At 39.4% G+C, this 17,472-nt stretch overlaps 1 protein-coding gene across 4 annotated transcripts in view; it reads right to left on the reverse strand.

Annotated features, from left to right (window-relative positions):
- clcn5b (chloride channel, voltage-sensitive 5b) overlaps positions 1-17,272 on the reverse strand; it is a 44,666-nt gene extending 27,394 nt beyond the window's left edge. Inside the window, exons 1-2 of one of the 4 annotated variants that reach the window (XM_026162601.2) lie at positions 17,024-17,272; positions 16,293-16,442 (exon numbers count right to left, since the gene is read on the reverse strand). In XM_026162601.2, the coding sequence (XP_026018386.1) occupies positions 16,293-16,431 (139 nt within the window). In that variant the 5' untranslated portion in view covers positions 16,432-16,442; positions 17,024-17,272. Of the gene's footprint in view, positions 1-1,195; positions 1,307-3,705; positions 3,983-16,292; positions 16,443-16,537; positions 16,992-17,023 lie in introns of those variants that run through there. The other 3 variants (XM_026162599.2, XM_080292020.1, XM_080292023.1) reach the window with 3 other exon arrangements.
- Between the last annotated feature and the right edge of the window lie 200 nt (positions 17,273-17,472).

Below are 17,472 nucleotides of genomic sequence, written 5' to 3' on the forward strand. Positions count from 1 at the left end.
AACCTGCTTTGTGATCAAAGCAACTTCAAGGAGTTTTTTCAGTGCAGCACTGCAAACCTCTTTGCAACTGATTCACTTATCGACATCAAGCAACCTCCAGCTACAACTTGTCAACCAACCAGGGATCACACATTTTCCTCAGTGACATGCGGCTGCTGGGAGGTTGTCAGCTGGTCTCTATGCCTGTGTGACCCTGAAACCTGATTTAATCCTACATTGCAACCTTCTGGATCATTCAAGTCGTAGTATAGTTACATTTCTTGTAAGGAGCATGTCAAGTTACGGCATAAGGTTAAAAGGACTTTCTGGTTACGTCATAAGTTACAATGTAAGATTTCCTGCTAAAGCATAATTCAGGCCTAAATGTAGCAATGTAGCAATTTAAATCAGCTGTGTTGGATCAAAGACAGCTAAAACCCTGGGAGACAGTAAAAATATTACATTTAAAAAACACAAATTTGAAAAGTACCACAAAAAATCTTAAGTATTTCACATATATTAAAGTCTTCACAGCATTTAAGCTTGAGAGTGACAGAAATGTCTTTCTTACAGAAATAACACTTGTTTCTCAAAGATGAATGTGTCAACAGCAGCAAAATGAGTTCCTCCTTCTCTCAAGCAAAATCTGACTGCTGTATAAAATAACACACAGACACACATAGGCCTAAATGCTAAGAGTGGTAACCCCACGGCTGAGTCTTATTACAAAGCAAAGAAAAAGGGTAAAAAGAAAAAAAAACATTGCCCACAAAAGAGCAACAGGAAAAGTGCATTGTAGCCTGCTTCTATGATTTTGATAACACCAATCCTATACAATGCTGTATTGATGAAAGTCTGAGGGAAAGACACACAAGGCTCTGAGATAGAGTTCTGCTTTATTCTCTCAAGCAGCTCCAGAACAAAAGAGCCTGAGTACGTGGCAGCGTCGGCGCTACAGGCAATCATATCCAGACACAGCAACCAATCAAAAACAGATCCAAACGGAAACAGGAAACAACGCAGGGAGACCTTCAGATTTACGCAGTGAGGAACTGTGTTATTATGAGCCCAAAACAATGGCCTGAGCTGAAATTAAAAGTGTTTTCACTTGAGTATTAATGCGGAGCGCAATATAATTGTAATGACTGGGAAAGCAGAGGAGAGAACTACCCCTGAGAACTAAGGGGGGGAAAACCCACAGTACGCATGAACTTACATTAGTGTTAGGAAGATGGCTCTCCTCAGGTGATCATGAAGTGCAGTGTGGTGAAATTCCAGCTTGTGATTCTGATGTGTGATCAGGAAGCCACGGCTGGTCTGATTTAGGATTACTTCACATTTCTGCGTTTTGTAACACTACAGCAGCAGAATGTTATTATGCGACAACACAAAAGGGACATTCTACACACCCGAGCTGACAGGTTAGACTGGTTTTACAGGGTGAATTAACAGAACTGATCTGTTGATATTTGTATCAGCATGGTTTAGAGGAACACCAGTATGGGTGAGTGAATTAATAAAGGGGAAAAAGAAGGCACAGTTTGTCATGCAGAGGCAAAGTTGTAGCCACAGCTACGTCGTTAAGTATTAACCTGGATTGTTTTGCCCAATCACCAGAAGCCTGGTTTGAGACCCCGTTTGTAAACTTATATAAACTCCTGACAAGAATCCTTCTTGCAGGTGTCAAAATGCCTTGTTCACTGGCACATTTACAGCACTACTGTAGTATGACTGGCAATGGAGGTCTTTATCAGTAGGAAACACTAAAAGCTATGAAAATCCACTTAAAAGTCCAAAATGAAGGCCCTCTGTTACATTATCCAAAGCTGTCCAGTGGGCCGGATTAGAGTCTTTACAAGCCGATTCTGGTCCCCGAGGCTTATGTTTGACAACGCTGATATAGACATCACTGTCTCAAGTTATGCAAAACATCCCTTTCTGCAACGTTAGAGGGCAGCTGAGGGTAATGAAGCCTGTGACATACCTGTGGTAATAATCACTCATCTTTAAAAAAACAACAACAACAACAACAACAAGTTCAAGGTTTATCGTACCCGCCCTCGTGCCATTTATTAGCCATACTGCACACTGTGTGCAGGAACAGGCCGCAGGCCTCCATGACCCTGATAGTGATGGTCTGCTAATGTGAAAACAAAACATAAATAAATGGTCATATTGTGCTCAACGCCCTGCTTCCAAGTCCATCTCGGAGTCCTTCACACGATGTGGAAATGCAACATCTGTGTTAAATTGTTTTCCTTTCCTGGCACTGTGATTGGGTGAAGAAAAAAAAAATCTCAGAATAAAGAAAACAACTTTGTTGACAGTTCACACTTTCAAAATCATGAAGTGTGTTATGCTTTGTTCTGCTTGTGCTCAGCCTTGGACACAAACTGTGGTGCAAACCAGGGCCTCGCCCTAATCCTCAGATCTCTCCCAGGCTGAAATGTTAACAATTTGTTTCTGTGTGAAGACATTTTGGTTTTGTTCCTTTCTCCATGTGCACTGACAGCACCAACAGTTTTATTCAGATTGTAAAACAAACACTTCTTCCTGCTCAAAGTCCTGAAGAAGAAAAAGCAGCAGAAGCCCCATTAAACACACTCTTACTGCATTTACACCTTATTTCTATTTGCTTTGCAATACGCCTGTGTTGTATTACATTTAGCTTTTTAGATAAGTTATTCAACATACAATAGCTATCATATTTAATTATTTACTGCATTTACTGTATTTTATTTAGATTTCAACAATTTTATATATTTTTTTATCTTTACTTAATATTTTATTTATATTTTTATTTATTTTTCCTTGAGATCCATATCCATTTTATTTAGATTTGACAGTCATGCTGTTTTATATTCAAATTTTCATCCATCTAAAATGCATTTTTATTATTTAACATTTTATTTACATTTTTATAGATTTTCATATCAATTTCTGTAATGATAAAGTGTTTTATTGCATTTTATTTACATTTTAGTTACCTTATTTTTTGTATTTAATCGAGTGCCTTTGTGCTGTGTAGTTTTTATTTTATTGACATTTTTGTCATTTTGTAGTTTGTGTTATTTTATTGCACTACACATTTACTCTGCTTCGTTTAAGCCATTATTGTACATGTTGTACTTTTGTACGTTTTGGATGCTGTAAAACAGAAACGTCCTAATTTATCCAATCCTATCTTGATCCTGATTACCAAAAACTGACGAAACACGCGATATTCAAACAGACCAAAAGAAGGCATGAAAGTGACAGAGACACCCAATAATACAAACACACTTATTCAGACTGAGTGTAAAAGACCTTAAACAGTCACACACCGAGACATGACCATTGTTTGGACTGCGTCTTGTATCAATTACAGTGACATACACACCAGCACGCCAACCACATGACTCACTGCATGATGGGTCGTAAATGGTCTTAATAATTAAACTCTGGTGCCATAAAGTTCAAGATGTCAGCAGAAAAACAAAGCAAAGCAAAGTCGAGGTTTTAAGATTTAGTGCAAATTTAAACAGTTGGTGTATAAAAGAAGACAGTAGATAAAACACTGAACATGACTGCCGAGTAGTTGCAGTGATTGTGCTGAAACTATTTAACTCTCGGCTCTGTTAAAGCACACTTCTTGTTTATGACAGCGTGAGAGCAGAGTACATTGGCAGTGAAAAGAAAAAGAAAATCTGAGCTGAAAGGAAAACACTCTCAGTGACACAAACTCACCATTCTCAATCAAATCCTCCTCATCCAGCTTCTTAGTCCAGAACTCCCAGTGCATCTCTCCTCAGCCCCCCCTCAAACTCCCAAAACTTAAAATCCACAATCGGTGCTACGACTCAGACTGAAAACTGCCCACAGTCCCTCCTTTGGACTCCAACAGAGCGCCCCGAAGGCTGTTGAAGGAAGTGAATGACTGGCTAATCTGCCTGGGAAGTCTTTAATGACTTGCTGAGCTGTTTTTAAAGGTTTGTGAGCTGTAGCTGCTTGACGAAGGCAGATTACTGCGTAAAAATGAGATCACGTGTGTTTACAAGATCTTTCACCTCCTGAATGCTGCGGGACCCTGATAGCTGACAGGAAGAAAGGTTGTGTGGTACACAGTGCTGTGAAACAGGGTCAGGCTGTGAGTTACATTTACTCTCCATTCATTCTGTGAACGCAGTCCTCTTGAATATCAATTGCCGAACAGCTCGTGCTCTGATAAGCACCGCTGACCTACAGGCAAAACAAAAGCCGTGAAAGAAATTTGAAATTTAAAAAGCTCTTTTCTACCTCAGACGGGGTGCTTTTAAAAAGGGGGGATAAAAGTCGACTAAACGAACGAATGAATTACTACCAGTTAACACTTTTATAGCCTTAACCGTGGACTTTAACTGCACTTTAACCCTATTAAGAGACGCTGAACTAAAAGCGAGTGATGCCAACAATGCTGTGAACTCAGGAGAATTCAGTTATCTCACTGCTACACACAGCCATCACATTTCTATGAGATACACAGTATTTACAGTAGATATGGTTCAACCACACTGAAAATTCAGGCTTTCTAAAGGTCTTTCCGATTTTTTCTTTGGACATTTGTTTGCTTTTTTTACTCATTTGCAGTCCAGTCCAGACCATTGTTGTGTCTACACATAACACACTAGGGTTGGGCGATATGTAAAAATTTTCCAGCTGGCCATCATCAGTCCGACAGTCGAGACAGACTTTTTGATGGGCGGAACAATGTAATCATGCACGGACTGATTTGCGGGTTTACCACACAGAAGAAGTTCAAACACGGCCGAACAAATCCCCCCCCCAAAAAAACCCCTGTCAGCGTTAACGGGGCTTAAACGCGGTCATCACGATTAAAATTTTTAAAGCGCTCAACCCATCTGGAACTTTGGATAAACTGCCCGAAATGCATTGACAGAGATGTTTCAGGGATTTTGACTCAGTCTACGCTCCAGATGCGTTAATTGGTAATCGCATTGTCGTGATGATGTCGCGTTAACGCTGACAGCACTAAAAACATGTAAAGTTGCCAAGTTGGGATTTCTTTGGCTTTAAACCAGATGAAAGAGGTAAACCTAAGGATGTAATCAAAGCGGTGTGCCGCTTGTGCAGATGTATAGTGCGAGAAAAGTACTCAAACACGACTAACTTACATGGGCATATACGCGTCCACCATCTGGCTGAGTATGCTAGGCCAGCGGTCCCCAACCCCCGGGCCTCGGACCGGTACGTGAGTCGTTTGGTACCGGGCCGCGAGAGTTGAGGGTCAGGTGTGAAATGTATGGTTTTCAGGGTTTTTATCGGTTTTCAGCGTCCGTGACACCTTAAAGGCCGGTCCGTGAAAATATTGTCGTGCATAAACCGGTCCGTGGCGCATAAAAGGTTGGGGACCGCTGTGCTAGGCTATCACCAGCTTCTGCAGCTCCATCAACAAGCATTTGGGCGCACTCTGACGAGGGTGCATTTACTCGCAGATGAAAGAGGGTGCTATTAAAAAAGCATTTTTTTTCCCCCTGTTGACAGCTTCTATTAGCTCTATCATTATTAGCAAACTTACTCATGGGCAAATAAATAAATAAATTGCCCTTTTAAAAACTATCGATGATATCGTTGATAGTCGATATATTCCTCCAATCGCCCAACCCTATAACAGACTAGGCAAAAATTATATATTTTAAATAACATCTTTAGCTGACTCTATGAAAAAGTAGCTTGACAGGCAAAAAAAAGCTATTAGCTGAAAACAATATTTGAGCCAAAACTTAAATTTGGACTTCATCACACCTGTTGCCACTGTTGAATGTCCAGATGTATGTATGTACAGACAAAGTCGAGCTAGACCTTTTTTTGTTTAGATAGGTAAACAGGCTGTTACAGTAGTCAAGTCTTGTAGAGACAAAAGCATGTATTATCATCTCGAGTTCACTTGTTGACCCGATGGATCTATGTTTTGAAATGTTCCTCAAGTGAAAAACGCTCCAATGTCCCTCCAAAGAAAAAGCTTCAGCAAAACGAACACCCAGGTTTCTAACTGGTGCATCCCTGGTGAAAATGGATATATGGTTCACAACCAAATGGAAATGGATATCTCTAAAAAGGTATGCTGACCACTCAGCCACTCTAAAAAAAAACAAAAAAAAAAAAACAAATGCACACGTTACAAAGACAACCTTCAAAGCACTGAGCCAAACATGTTCCATCGAAGAGCAAAGAAACACACTAGCATCCCGGCTACACATCCATACCAAAAGCCAAAGAAAACATCCAATGCTTCCCAGAAACTGGGTTAACAACACGAAGACTCCACCAGAGCAACACTGCTGGTTTCCAGCAAGGGATGTCATGCTGAGTTCAGCACTCGCTGTGTGTTCGAGTGTGCGTCCTGAGGGAACCAACCAGACTGATCATCACAGCGCGCACACACACACACACACACACACACACACACACACACAGAAAGAAAAAGGGCAGGGCTCCGGTAAGGCTCTGAACCTTGAACTCTTCAGGTCTTGTCTCTATGGGAAATGGCGTCTCATGTGACCCCTGTGACGTTTTGATGACTGACAAACAAACTCTGCAACACACTAACATAGTGGGCTGTCATTACTTTACGAAGCTAGAGATCTAAAAGTCATATTTACCAGGTCTGGGGAAAAATAAATCAATTAGGAATATGTGTCTGTGGCTGATTTGATTTTTTTCCTTATATGTAGAAGATCATATTTTGAAAGAACCTTTAAATATGAGGATGTGATGCAATAGTCCTGCTGGAAAATTACTGACAGGCAGCTTTGCAGAAAAGTGGCCCAGACCCAGACATTACAGAAAAGGAGGAACTAACATCAACAAGTCAGCAAAACGTAACTGAAAACTTTGAAGTGGTAAATCTAGGCAGTTACTAATTGACACGATTCTAGGTTGTTGTTTTTTTTTTTAAAAACAGAAGACATTTTAATTCAGATTTTATTAAAGGCAATGTTCTTTATTATATGCTTCAAACTGTATGGGGGTGGACCTGAACGTATATGAATGTGCAAGCGGTTACTGCAGTAAAAGGAAGTAAAAGGAAGAATGAGTAAGCTCAGCAAATCTCTGGCTCTGTTCGTGGTTTGAAGAGGACTTTTTACTATTATAGAGGTAAAGCTGTAACAAAGTGGCAGCTGTTTTAACATTTAAGTATCCCCAGATGACCTTTACTTGACCCACTATAGAAAACCTCATCAGGTTTTGTAACTTTCTTGAATGCATTTCTGCTTCATTATGAAAATAAGCGCTTTCATTTGCATAAGTCTTATTTACACATTTACTTACAAAAGGTAATCCCACTCCACGCTTAGTTCACTTATAAAGTAAATCCAAAAGAAAAAACAGAAATTACTTTGGTGAAACTAATGTGAATTTTAAAAAAATTCATCAACATAAATAGATTAATACCTACATACATAAATAAACATTTTAAAAAGAACACTAATAATAAAAACAGAAAAACTTAATTTGGCAGGCAAACTAGTGTGCTAATTCATGCAAAAAGTATTTTAAAGTACTTGTTGTATTGTATAATGGTATATTAATTTATTTAATAAACCATTTATTCATTTGGTCCATTTTAGTACTTCATAGTTATCACTGTAACATGTGACAGGCAGCCAAGTCCCTGTCAATCATTATAGCCTGTTTTCATAGTTATGGTGTGATAAGACAGTTCAGTGCCTGATGCAGCAGGACTGGCAGTCAATTTGAGCTGCAATGAAAGCACTTTGGATAACAACAGCAGCACAAGTGATAAAGCAAAGGAACACAAACCCCAATGAACTGAAGAAACACTGTAAAGAAGAAAGGGCTAACACACAGAAATGGATTACTTTGACATATTGCTGCTAAAGGTACAAACTAACTACACCAGTAGTACTTTTTTTTTCCCACAGGACCACAAAGAGTCATTTGAAACACTTTTAAAAACTTTAGCTGTCTCTCTGAGCAAAAATAGTGCTTTTCACTTTTCCATCATATCTTTGGAAATCCTTTCAAACTGTTAGAGTTCAGATGCACATTTATTAACTACATGTCTACATAATAAAAGGAGCTGAAGCAACTAGATGCATCATTTCAAGGCTGTAGTTCTTCAATCGTCTCTCCTTTTGTTCCAGTTTTGCTAATACTACAGGAAGCGGTGTCTGAAAAGGGCTGGGAAAATCATCAGAGACCCCAGTCACCCATCACATGGACTCTTCACCCTCCTGCCCTCTGGGAGGCGCTAGAGGAGCCTCCGGACTAAGACCACCAGGTACCGGAACAGCTTCTTCCCCACAGCTGTCAGACTCCTGAACTCTGCCTCCTGACATCTGACCCACGTTAACACATGGACTGAACATACACACACACACACAAAATGGACAACTGTACCCTCAAACACAATAATAACATGGACTGAACCACCACTCACAACCACTAGCACTTTATATAGCCTCTTAACTGCACTACTGTATAGTTCTGTGTAAATAATCATACGATCATTTTAATTCTATAACTGTTTACAACTTGCATAGCTCCCATTTCTGTATAGTTCTTTATTTCATACTCTGTATAGTTGGGTTTTTTTCATATTTATATCCTGTTCATAGCCTGTACATACTTATAGTTATAGCATATTCATAACATACTTCATACCGTGTACATATTACATACCGTAATAGACCCATTTCTGTAATATACTCACATATCTATATTATTGCTAATATATATTGTAATATATCTATATCATGGCTAAAAGCACTTCTGGATGGATGTAAACTGCATTTTGTTGCCCTGTACCTGTGCATGTGCAATGACAATAAAGTTGAATTCTATTCTAATACAGCAAAGATAAGGGTCAAGGCGGTGTCAACAGTGGGCAGCTGGCACACCCAAGATATTTTCAGAAACACGTGGGATTATAATTACAGTGGAGAAGGTTATTGTGGATAATCGATATCAATTCACACAATTTTAGAATAAATAAATAAATAAATGAAGAAAAAGGAAAGGAAATGGTAAATAAATGATGGAGGACTAATATCAAAGCCATTATAAGGACATGAAAAACTTTGGTAAAAAAGAAAACAAATTAAATTCCTAGATTTCAACTGTAAGTATATTTAAATGAAAGACAAAATTTCAATATTCTGAAATTATGTGAGATGAAAGGTCCAGCAACACTTAAAACACCAGGGAACAACTTTATCAACAGACCAACGCTGTTGAGCTTGTGTCCTTGATCGTGGTCATTACAAAACACCAAACAGTTTGTGTTTAACTTAAAAAAAAAAAAAAAAAGTATACTCCAGAGAAAAAAATAAAACCAACTAATCACCCATTAACACGCAAATAGGCTGACCAAGCATTCAAGCTGATGATGCTTGAATGCTTGAACCAAAGTTCAACTAAGCTCTTGACTGAACCATTACAGATTTAAAAGGGATGTCACCTTATACATCTTAAAGTGGTTCATTCCCAGATGTGCAAAAAACCACAAACTAGTTCAAATTAGACGACAATCACAGGAAATGTAAAAATGAATTTCTTTACATTACCATTTTTTTCTAGACATATAAAAACAAAAATCTAGTGAACCACAGAAACTCATTAACAGATAGATCCTTATTCATACCCGTTAATACACTCTTTAAATGGAATATCCGGAATGCCTCAATAGCTTCCAATGCCTACAAAGAATAAAGGCGAGCTACAATGTTTTTTTTATTACAATGGCTTGTACCAGGGCTGGTTAAATCATTCCTCTTAATAGAACATCCGTGTTTGTTCATTTGTTCTTTCAGAGGACGGGAGGTTTCTCCTTGATATATTTTGTTGCATGGAGGCTCTATCATGTGGACCAAAATGTTATTTTTGCAGGTAATAAGGACTTTTACATCAATAATCTTGCCATTTGTAGAGTCTTTAAATTATTTTTATTTTTTATTGTATTCCAGCATGAAATAATGTATTCCGATCAGTAGGTTTGGAATAAAGAGAGGTGGACAGATATTTGTCATTTTTTTGGTTACTCTTAAGTCAAGAAAGTTATTTTTTTAGTACTATGATCAAGAGTATAACAAACCTACACAGTGTCCATTTAAAAAAATTCTACAAACTCCAGTAAATTGGTAACGGATCCCTTTCAAAGTAAAAATTCATCATATTAGACGGTGATTTTGTAGACCTAGTGTGAAGAAAATGTTCCAGTGACTCTAGGCCTGGTTCATGATCAGTGTTTGTATACAAAGATTCAATATCTAAGGTACACATAATTATGAGGGTTAATAGGTGGAAGTTCTTTGAAGCAGAAAATAGGACCTAGTTCAAGTTGTTAATATGAAACTCTACAAAACCTGATATTCTCTCAGTTGCATTTCCAATTCCAGACACAGTAGGTCTGCCAGGTGGATGTTCAAGACAGATTTTTTTGTAATATATACAAAAAAGCTCTTAAACGGATGTTCATTAAGTAAAAAAAGTTTTCTCCTTCAGAGAAATGTGACCATAGAAGAAACACAAACTGTTTGGTGTTTTGCAATGACCTCGGTGAAGGCCACAAGCTGAAACATGTCGGCGTCTTAATGAAGTTGTTCCCTGGTGTTTCTGGAGTTTCCATCTCACCAGTTTATTTTATCTTTCTCCACTCAACTTGGAAGTAGGTGAAGTTGTGCCAGACATCTCTAAAATGTATTAATTTATATTCTCACAGAATTTTTTTTCTCTTATACATTTACATTTTTTTTTTCTATGTGTGCCTGCACGGTCTAAGCAAATCACGCAATTTGATAAATTCACTTGTTACTGTACTCAGGAGACATGGAGGAAAGCAAAGAGCTGGGAGAAGCAGCAACATGTTCACTTCCATTGGGGGATTAAAGGATTTCAAGGGGAAAGTGTTGTTTCTTTTGATGAACACAGTCTACACTGCCACGAGGACTAAGAAGAGCCATATACCGCAGGGGTGGAGAACTCCAGGCCTCAAGGGCCGTGTCCTGCGTGTTTTAGATATCACCCTGAGTCAAATGATTACAGGCCTCTACAGAACTTCAAGGCATGTTGAGGAGGTTGTGATTTAAATCCGCTGTTTTGGATCAAGGACACATCTAAAACCTGCAGGAAACCGGCCCTTAAGGCCTGGAGTTCCCTACCTATACAGGACATAAAGGACAACCTTCACTGCACAGAAGTGTTTGACAGAAGGTTCAGAACACTTTGATGTCAGTATTTGGACTAGCAGTGCCTCCCCAACCCAAACTTTCCTCTTCAAACACCGCAGGCTAATGAGTCCATGGGAAACAGGTTACACAAGGATATAAACGAGCCTGCTTGGTAACAGGTTCAAGTGCTCGCTAACGACCGGTTAGGAATGACACAAACACTTTCTACTGCCAAGCTTCACCACGGAAAGTAACAAAAAGAAGGAAGTTTGAGCTGAAACATTAAAATGGCAGGAAACATAAAGAAAGACGAGTTGTCATTTATCAGGGTCTGAGAGTGGGACAGTTTAAGTTCAGAGTTGGATCACTCACTCTTAAGGGTAACCCAGTTGTTACCTAACTCATGGTGGATGCCACTGTGTACGAGACACATGGCTTATACACAATTTTCCTTGACCGATAATAACGCTGGTCAAAGCATACATTGCTATTTTATTAGGTTCACACTTACCACAGTAACTCAGTTTAAATTAGCTTTCTTTACGCGAGTTTTCCACTTGGATGATATTAACCCAAGAGTTTTAGCTGATGTTTCCTGAGTTCCCTGGAGCCAGGCACATAATTATAATTAGTCTGAAACCTGCATGAAACTCAACTTCTGGTTCTCCTTTATTCTACTCTCTCTTTTATGAGCAATGATCTTCTTTCATAAACCATTGTGTAATAAAAAAAAAAAAAAAAGCTAAAAACAAAAAAGAAAAATATTTCTCTGGCTTCAAAGAGCTGACAGTGAAACACACAGCTCAACAGCAGGAGCAGCAGGCAGTATATCCACTGAGAGCAAATCTTTATCTCATCTGCAGACCTATTGTTGGCACCGTTTTATTGTTCTGCTTAAACTGGTGATGTCACTGTGACATCAGTAGTAACCAGGAAGATTAATAACGCACACTGCTGACACTGCCTTCGCCTTTATTTGCCCTGGCAACAGGTACACTCGGCCAATTTGTCTGAAATTTTATTTTAGGGTATGTCAAGTTGACAACAGAACGATCTGAGCTATATCCGACTCTGCTGCACGGAAGCGAGCTGGAAAAATGTTTGCTGCTTAACCTGCAGGTAGAGTCAGTGATGAGGAAAAGGAAGTGGTAAGGATAAACACGCTCAGGCTCTCAGGGTGGCAGCATGAAAACTACTAAGAGAGTGTCTGTGGGTAAGATACAATGCTCTTCTCTTTAGATGAAGAAAGGAAGGCTCCTTACAGGTCAGTAAGTTCTGGAAGAACACAAATCCCTTGAGGAAGATTCAAACTTCTCAATAGGACAAATTAACCGTAATACACTAGCAGGAGTTTCACAGGATTGTCAATTAATAACAGCAACTATGTTATAACATTGCAAGTGGCAAAAAAACAAACAAACAAAACAAACAAAAAGCAATAAAAAAAAAAAAACTAACAAAGCTGTGTAATAAATGACTCCATTCACTCAATTCCTCTGTTGGATCTCAGCTCTAATTGGCCAAATAAGCATGCAGGGAGTGGGGTGATAAGGTCTGATGGTGACAAAGCAAGAATTTAAAAAAGAAAAATGTGTCCACTGCATGCTGAAAGCATGACATCATTAGTAACCAGGCAGTCTTGTTTCTGATTAAAGGAATTTGCAAACATCCTCTTTAGTCCATTTAATTTGTGCATTTTGCACTGAGGTCTTATACTCTCTTTAAAAATGTCCTTCCATGCATGTCTACTTTTGCTTATGTTTAGTTGTTTGATTTAATATTTTGTATGTGATTTTTTTCTTAGGACAAAGAGTAATGGGACTGTTATTGTTTAACTTCATGTGACCATTATTTCAGTTAGACTTTGATTTGTGTGAATATTTGAGGTGTGTTTTTAAAAACTATTGTACAACTGAGAACGGCATAAAGTTTTAGCTATTAACAGGCCACCATGTCGGAGGCTTCAGTATCATAGGTCAGCGTTCGTGTTCATTTACTTTTTTGTTCAAACATAAAATAAAATAAAATTTACTGAAATAAAAAGAATAAATAGTGAGGTCAAAGAGGTCCCGTCTCCAAATTAAATCCTCCTCCCTTCACCTGCAACCAGTCATGGCTGATGGCTGCCCCTCTCCGAGCCTGGTTGTGCTGGAGTTTTCTTCCTCTTAAAAGGGAGCTTTTCCTCCCCACTGTTGGAAGGGCTTGCTCATAGAGGGGTGTTTATGTGGTTAGGGCTTTCTCTGTATTATTCTGTGGTCTTTACCTTACTTGCTGTTGTGATTCCATGTAGGGCTGTTCGATGTAACGATATATATCGGATGACGATACAAAAACGTTTCATTTTACGCTATCGTTTGTTTTGTGTTGTTGCAAAATAAACTGTTTACGGCAATATTTTTTCATTGTTTTGATGGTCACTGTAGTGGCTATATTAATTTCTTAAAGTTCTCTCTTTCTCTTATGTTTAATATAACCACACTACTGACGGACAGGCGATTGTTTTTGTGTGTTGTCATTAGCAACAACGACGGTAAAACCATCGTGTGGCTCCACATAAACCTTTCACAATAAATCTCAAGATCCTGTTGAGACTTTTCAAAATAAACTGAATCAAGTGAAAGAGTATGCAGTGCTTACAGATGAGAAGAAACAAAGAGTCATTAGGTGCTAAAAAATAAACCTTAGACTCGAACGTTAGAACAGGCTTTTCCCCACTGTGTAATAAATACTCACAAAGAAAATGCCGGCCGTTACAACTTATGTCTAAAAATGTATAGCTTCATGCATCGGTTAAAACACTCGACTCCAGGTACACGATGCGCAGCTGGAAACACTTCACACGAGGCGAGTTGCCCGAGAGTCACAGAATTTACAGAAAATGTTAAATGTTTATGATTTATATCGCATTTCGACGATAGACGTCTTATATCAGGATATAAGATCTTGGTCATATCGCACAGCCATGCTATACAATTGAATTGAACTGAGTGGAAGCACAGCTCTTTTATTCTGACCTGCTTCACCCTCCAACTCATCCTCTTAAATTGGCAGCAATTCTTAAAAATAAAAACCCAGACATGATTTTTGCATATTTTCTTAAAGTAACCAAATTATCAAACCTTCCACTGTATTCTCAAACACTGTAAAGCTCTTATCTCAGTTAATTGGCTTATTTACAGCCAGAGGGTGAGCCATACACACACACACACACACATATATATACATATATATATATATATATATATATATATATATATATAACACAATAAATCTGTACGTTTCCAGGTAACTGTTTATTCAGGTGACTCACAAAGCATGCGCCATGCGCAGACACACACACACACAAACTACTGATACCTTATCAGTGTTTGAGAGCACTAACAGACACTAATCACAGAGTACGCAAACACTTCCAGACAGCAGTTTAGCCACATTAGCATCTGCAGTGCAACTTTTTTCGGGGGTAGAAAATAAAATCAGTTGCCAGGCTCTCTAAACTATCAAGTTGCAAAAGGAAGTGTCATTTAATCCTACTACATTCAAACAGCCAGGCTGCTACTGAGTGACAGCCCAATTCCTCACGTACTAGAGTACGTAGAGTCCTGTGTAGACACAGGAAATGTAATGATATCATTGTGCAATCAAAAAGCAAATGACTGTTTATAATATACAAGCAAATGACGGTTTCAGAATTTGAAATGGGCCTGAAACTACAAGTAATTACACACCTATGCACAAACTGTCTACATACAGTAAAAGTCAGTCTTACATTATGTGACAGAAGTCTGCATATTTTCCTGTTAGTTCTGACCATGACGGTTATGATTAATACAACTCAGTGAAATAATTTGATTACAAAACTCGTGACCTTCTTCTAATTCTGACTAAGACCTCTTTCTTGGCAAACATTCTCCTTCCTGTTATTAGCTGTATAAGAAAAGACTGTCAAAAAGATGTAAACTATGTGTGATCTGTGATAGACATTTGCTAGCTTCAGGTCTATTCCTTTTATCTCCAGCAGGGGACAAAAATACATCAGTTTTTAACCTTGTCCATCACACTTTGATTGTTGTTTTACTTTTAAACTAGCCGTGTAGTCTAATATTAATTAGTAAAACAAGTCACTGGGAGCATGTATAGCACGTAGCGTTTTCAGACAAGCTTACAGCTAAGGTGACTCAATCCCAGAGTCACCTTAGCTGTGAAACAGCAGCAACCGGTTTACACTGCTGTGTTTAACTGCATGCCCCACACTTCATAATTATTATATACATGTTACGTTGATAGGAAAGGTGGAAATCACCGAGATACCCCACAATACACAATCTTTCACTCACGATGCGATATTACTGCAGTTTTTAACATTTTGCCACACACTTCCTGCCTTTGTGTCACTTCAGTTATGTTTTTGCTGCAAAATGAGATGGTTGACTAACCCTGTCATTAAAGTGAGACGGAATCAGTCTGCTATCAGTCTGTGATTGAATGAGTTCAAGCTGGCAATTACATGCAGTCTGTTTCTGATAGTGCAACAATCAACTGTGACAAATCCTCCAAAATCACATATCTGTTGCCGTCTACACAGACAGAAATGCCCTCAGCAACCTCTCCTGTTCTTTAGGAATATAACCAGAACAAAGCGAGGTGAGTGTAGTCTCCCCGAGTTGCGCTCATTGACAAAGACTCTGTGGCGTTTAGAGGTTATACAGCAATTCTTCGCAAACCTCCAACAATCTCTCTGAGTGACTGCAGTCAGTCCAAGTCAGACTGCAACTGCTTGCAGAAAACGTTGCCTCCAATCAGGCAAAATGAGCCCTCTTGTCCCATAATAATTCCAGAGTACTTGAATGTATTTAATAAAATATCAATCTAAAATCACCATGCACACCCGCCCCCCATTTGTCAGAAGAAAGAAGTCGTGCAGGAAACAGGCTGAAAGGGATTCTTGAATTTAAACTCTTTTTTTGTATTTATTTACTTTGAGGGGGACTTTTAATGCCAGAGTTAGCTGAAGCAAGTTACATGACTTGTGCTTTGAAGCTGCCTCACAACTCCCTGATAAGAGTTTAGTTGAAATGGTTTATGAACTTTAAAAAGCTTAGCACTGAAACCAGGCGTTGGAAAGACCAGCAGCAGGAGCCCCACCTGAGCTGAGCGGAGGGACGTCGTCCGTGGTCGAGAAGTCCAGCGTGGCTCCTGCGATGTCCACCATCTCGTCATCATCGTCATCGCTGGGATGTTGAAGGCCGTCAAAGCTCCCGGAGCAGTACCCGGGGTTTTCCATCCCTTCAGAGCCTTTTAATGGGGGAAAGTAGGGGGAAACAAAGAAGAGAGGGAGGGTTAACTTCTACTAGCCCCACGGTAGGTATCCGCTTTTCCGCTTTAGTTACCTCTCTCTCTGTCGGCTGCATGTTTACCACGTAAACTCGTCCAAAAGTTAGACATAGTAGCGCACAGGTAAGAAGTCAAAGACCCCCCCTGCTAACTGTTTTACTGTTGAGACACGGGCACCGACAACAGCTGCTCTCTGTCCTCCTCACCCGCTTCATACCAAACAGCGGCTGCAGAGTTAATGACAGCACATCTGTGTTTACGGTGAAGTTTTCGCAACCATTTCCGCTTTTTTTGCACTTCTCTTTCTGCTACATGCCTGCGGCTTCGGGGCTAAAAGCCACAAGAGCAGCGAAAAACACAGCGCGGTCCCAGGAACAGCGGATTAGCCTCTTTCCTCGTGACGAGGACCGAGCTGTCAAACAAGCCGACACGGTGTAACCGTACGGCTAACTTTCATCAGCGCTGCTGCTTTTAACCGAAATGTGCTTTGCGCCTTGCTTCATCAATAATGAAAGAAAAAGCCGAATGAATCCGTACTTTACCTGGGAGGGAAGAAAGCAGTCGTGCGGCTCACTGAAGAAGGAGAAGAAGTCTTGTGACTCGGATTATTTGCCCCACCGTCGTCTTCTTCTGCGGGAGCTGCTTATGTCAACACTATCCTGTGTAAACTTAACTGAGAAAACCCTGCGTCATCCACCGACACCCCAACACTGAGGTTTTGTGACGCAATATGTACATTTAAGAAGGTCTCGGCAAAGTGTCCCCTGCTTGGACACTCACGCTGGTGAAACGTAGCGATAACAACTGTTTGCATTTGTCGTTTTGGCACTTAAAGCGCAAACGGTAAGCCGTCGTCAAGTAAGCGAAAATTAGCTACGTCCACCTTTAAGTCTTTTAATTAAAAAAAAACGTCGTATAAATTAATTGGCGCTTTTACAGTCCGACACGTTTTAAGATTATACTCGAATATTAAATGCATACATTTTACATT

Source organism: Astatotilapia calliptera, chromosome 3, assembly GCF_964374335.1.
Source record: "Astatotilapia calliptera chromosome 3, fAstCal68.1, whole genome shotgun sequence".
NCBI lineage: Eukaryota > Metazoa > Chordata > Actinopteri > Cichliformes > Cichlidae > Astatotilapia > Astatotilapia calliptera.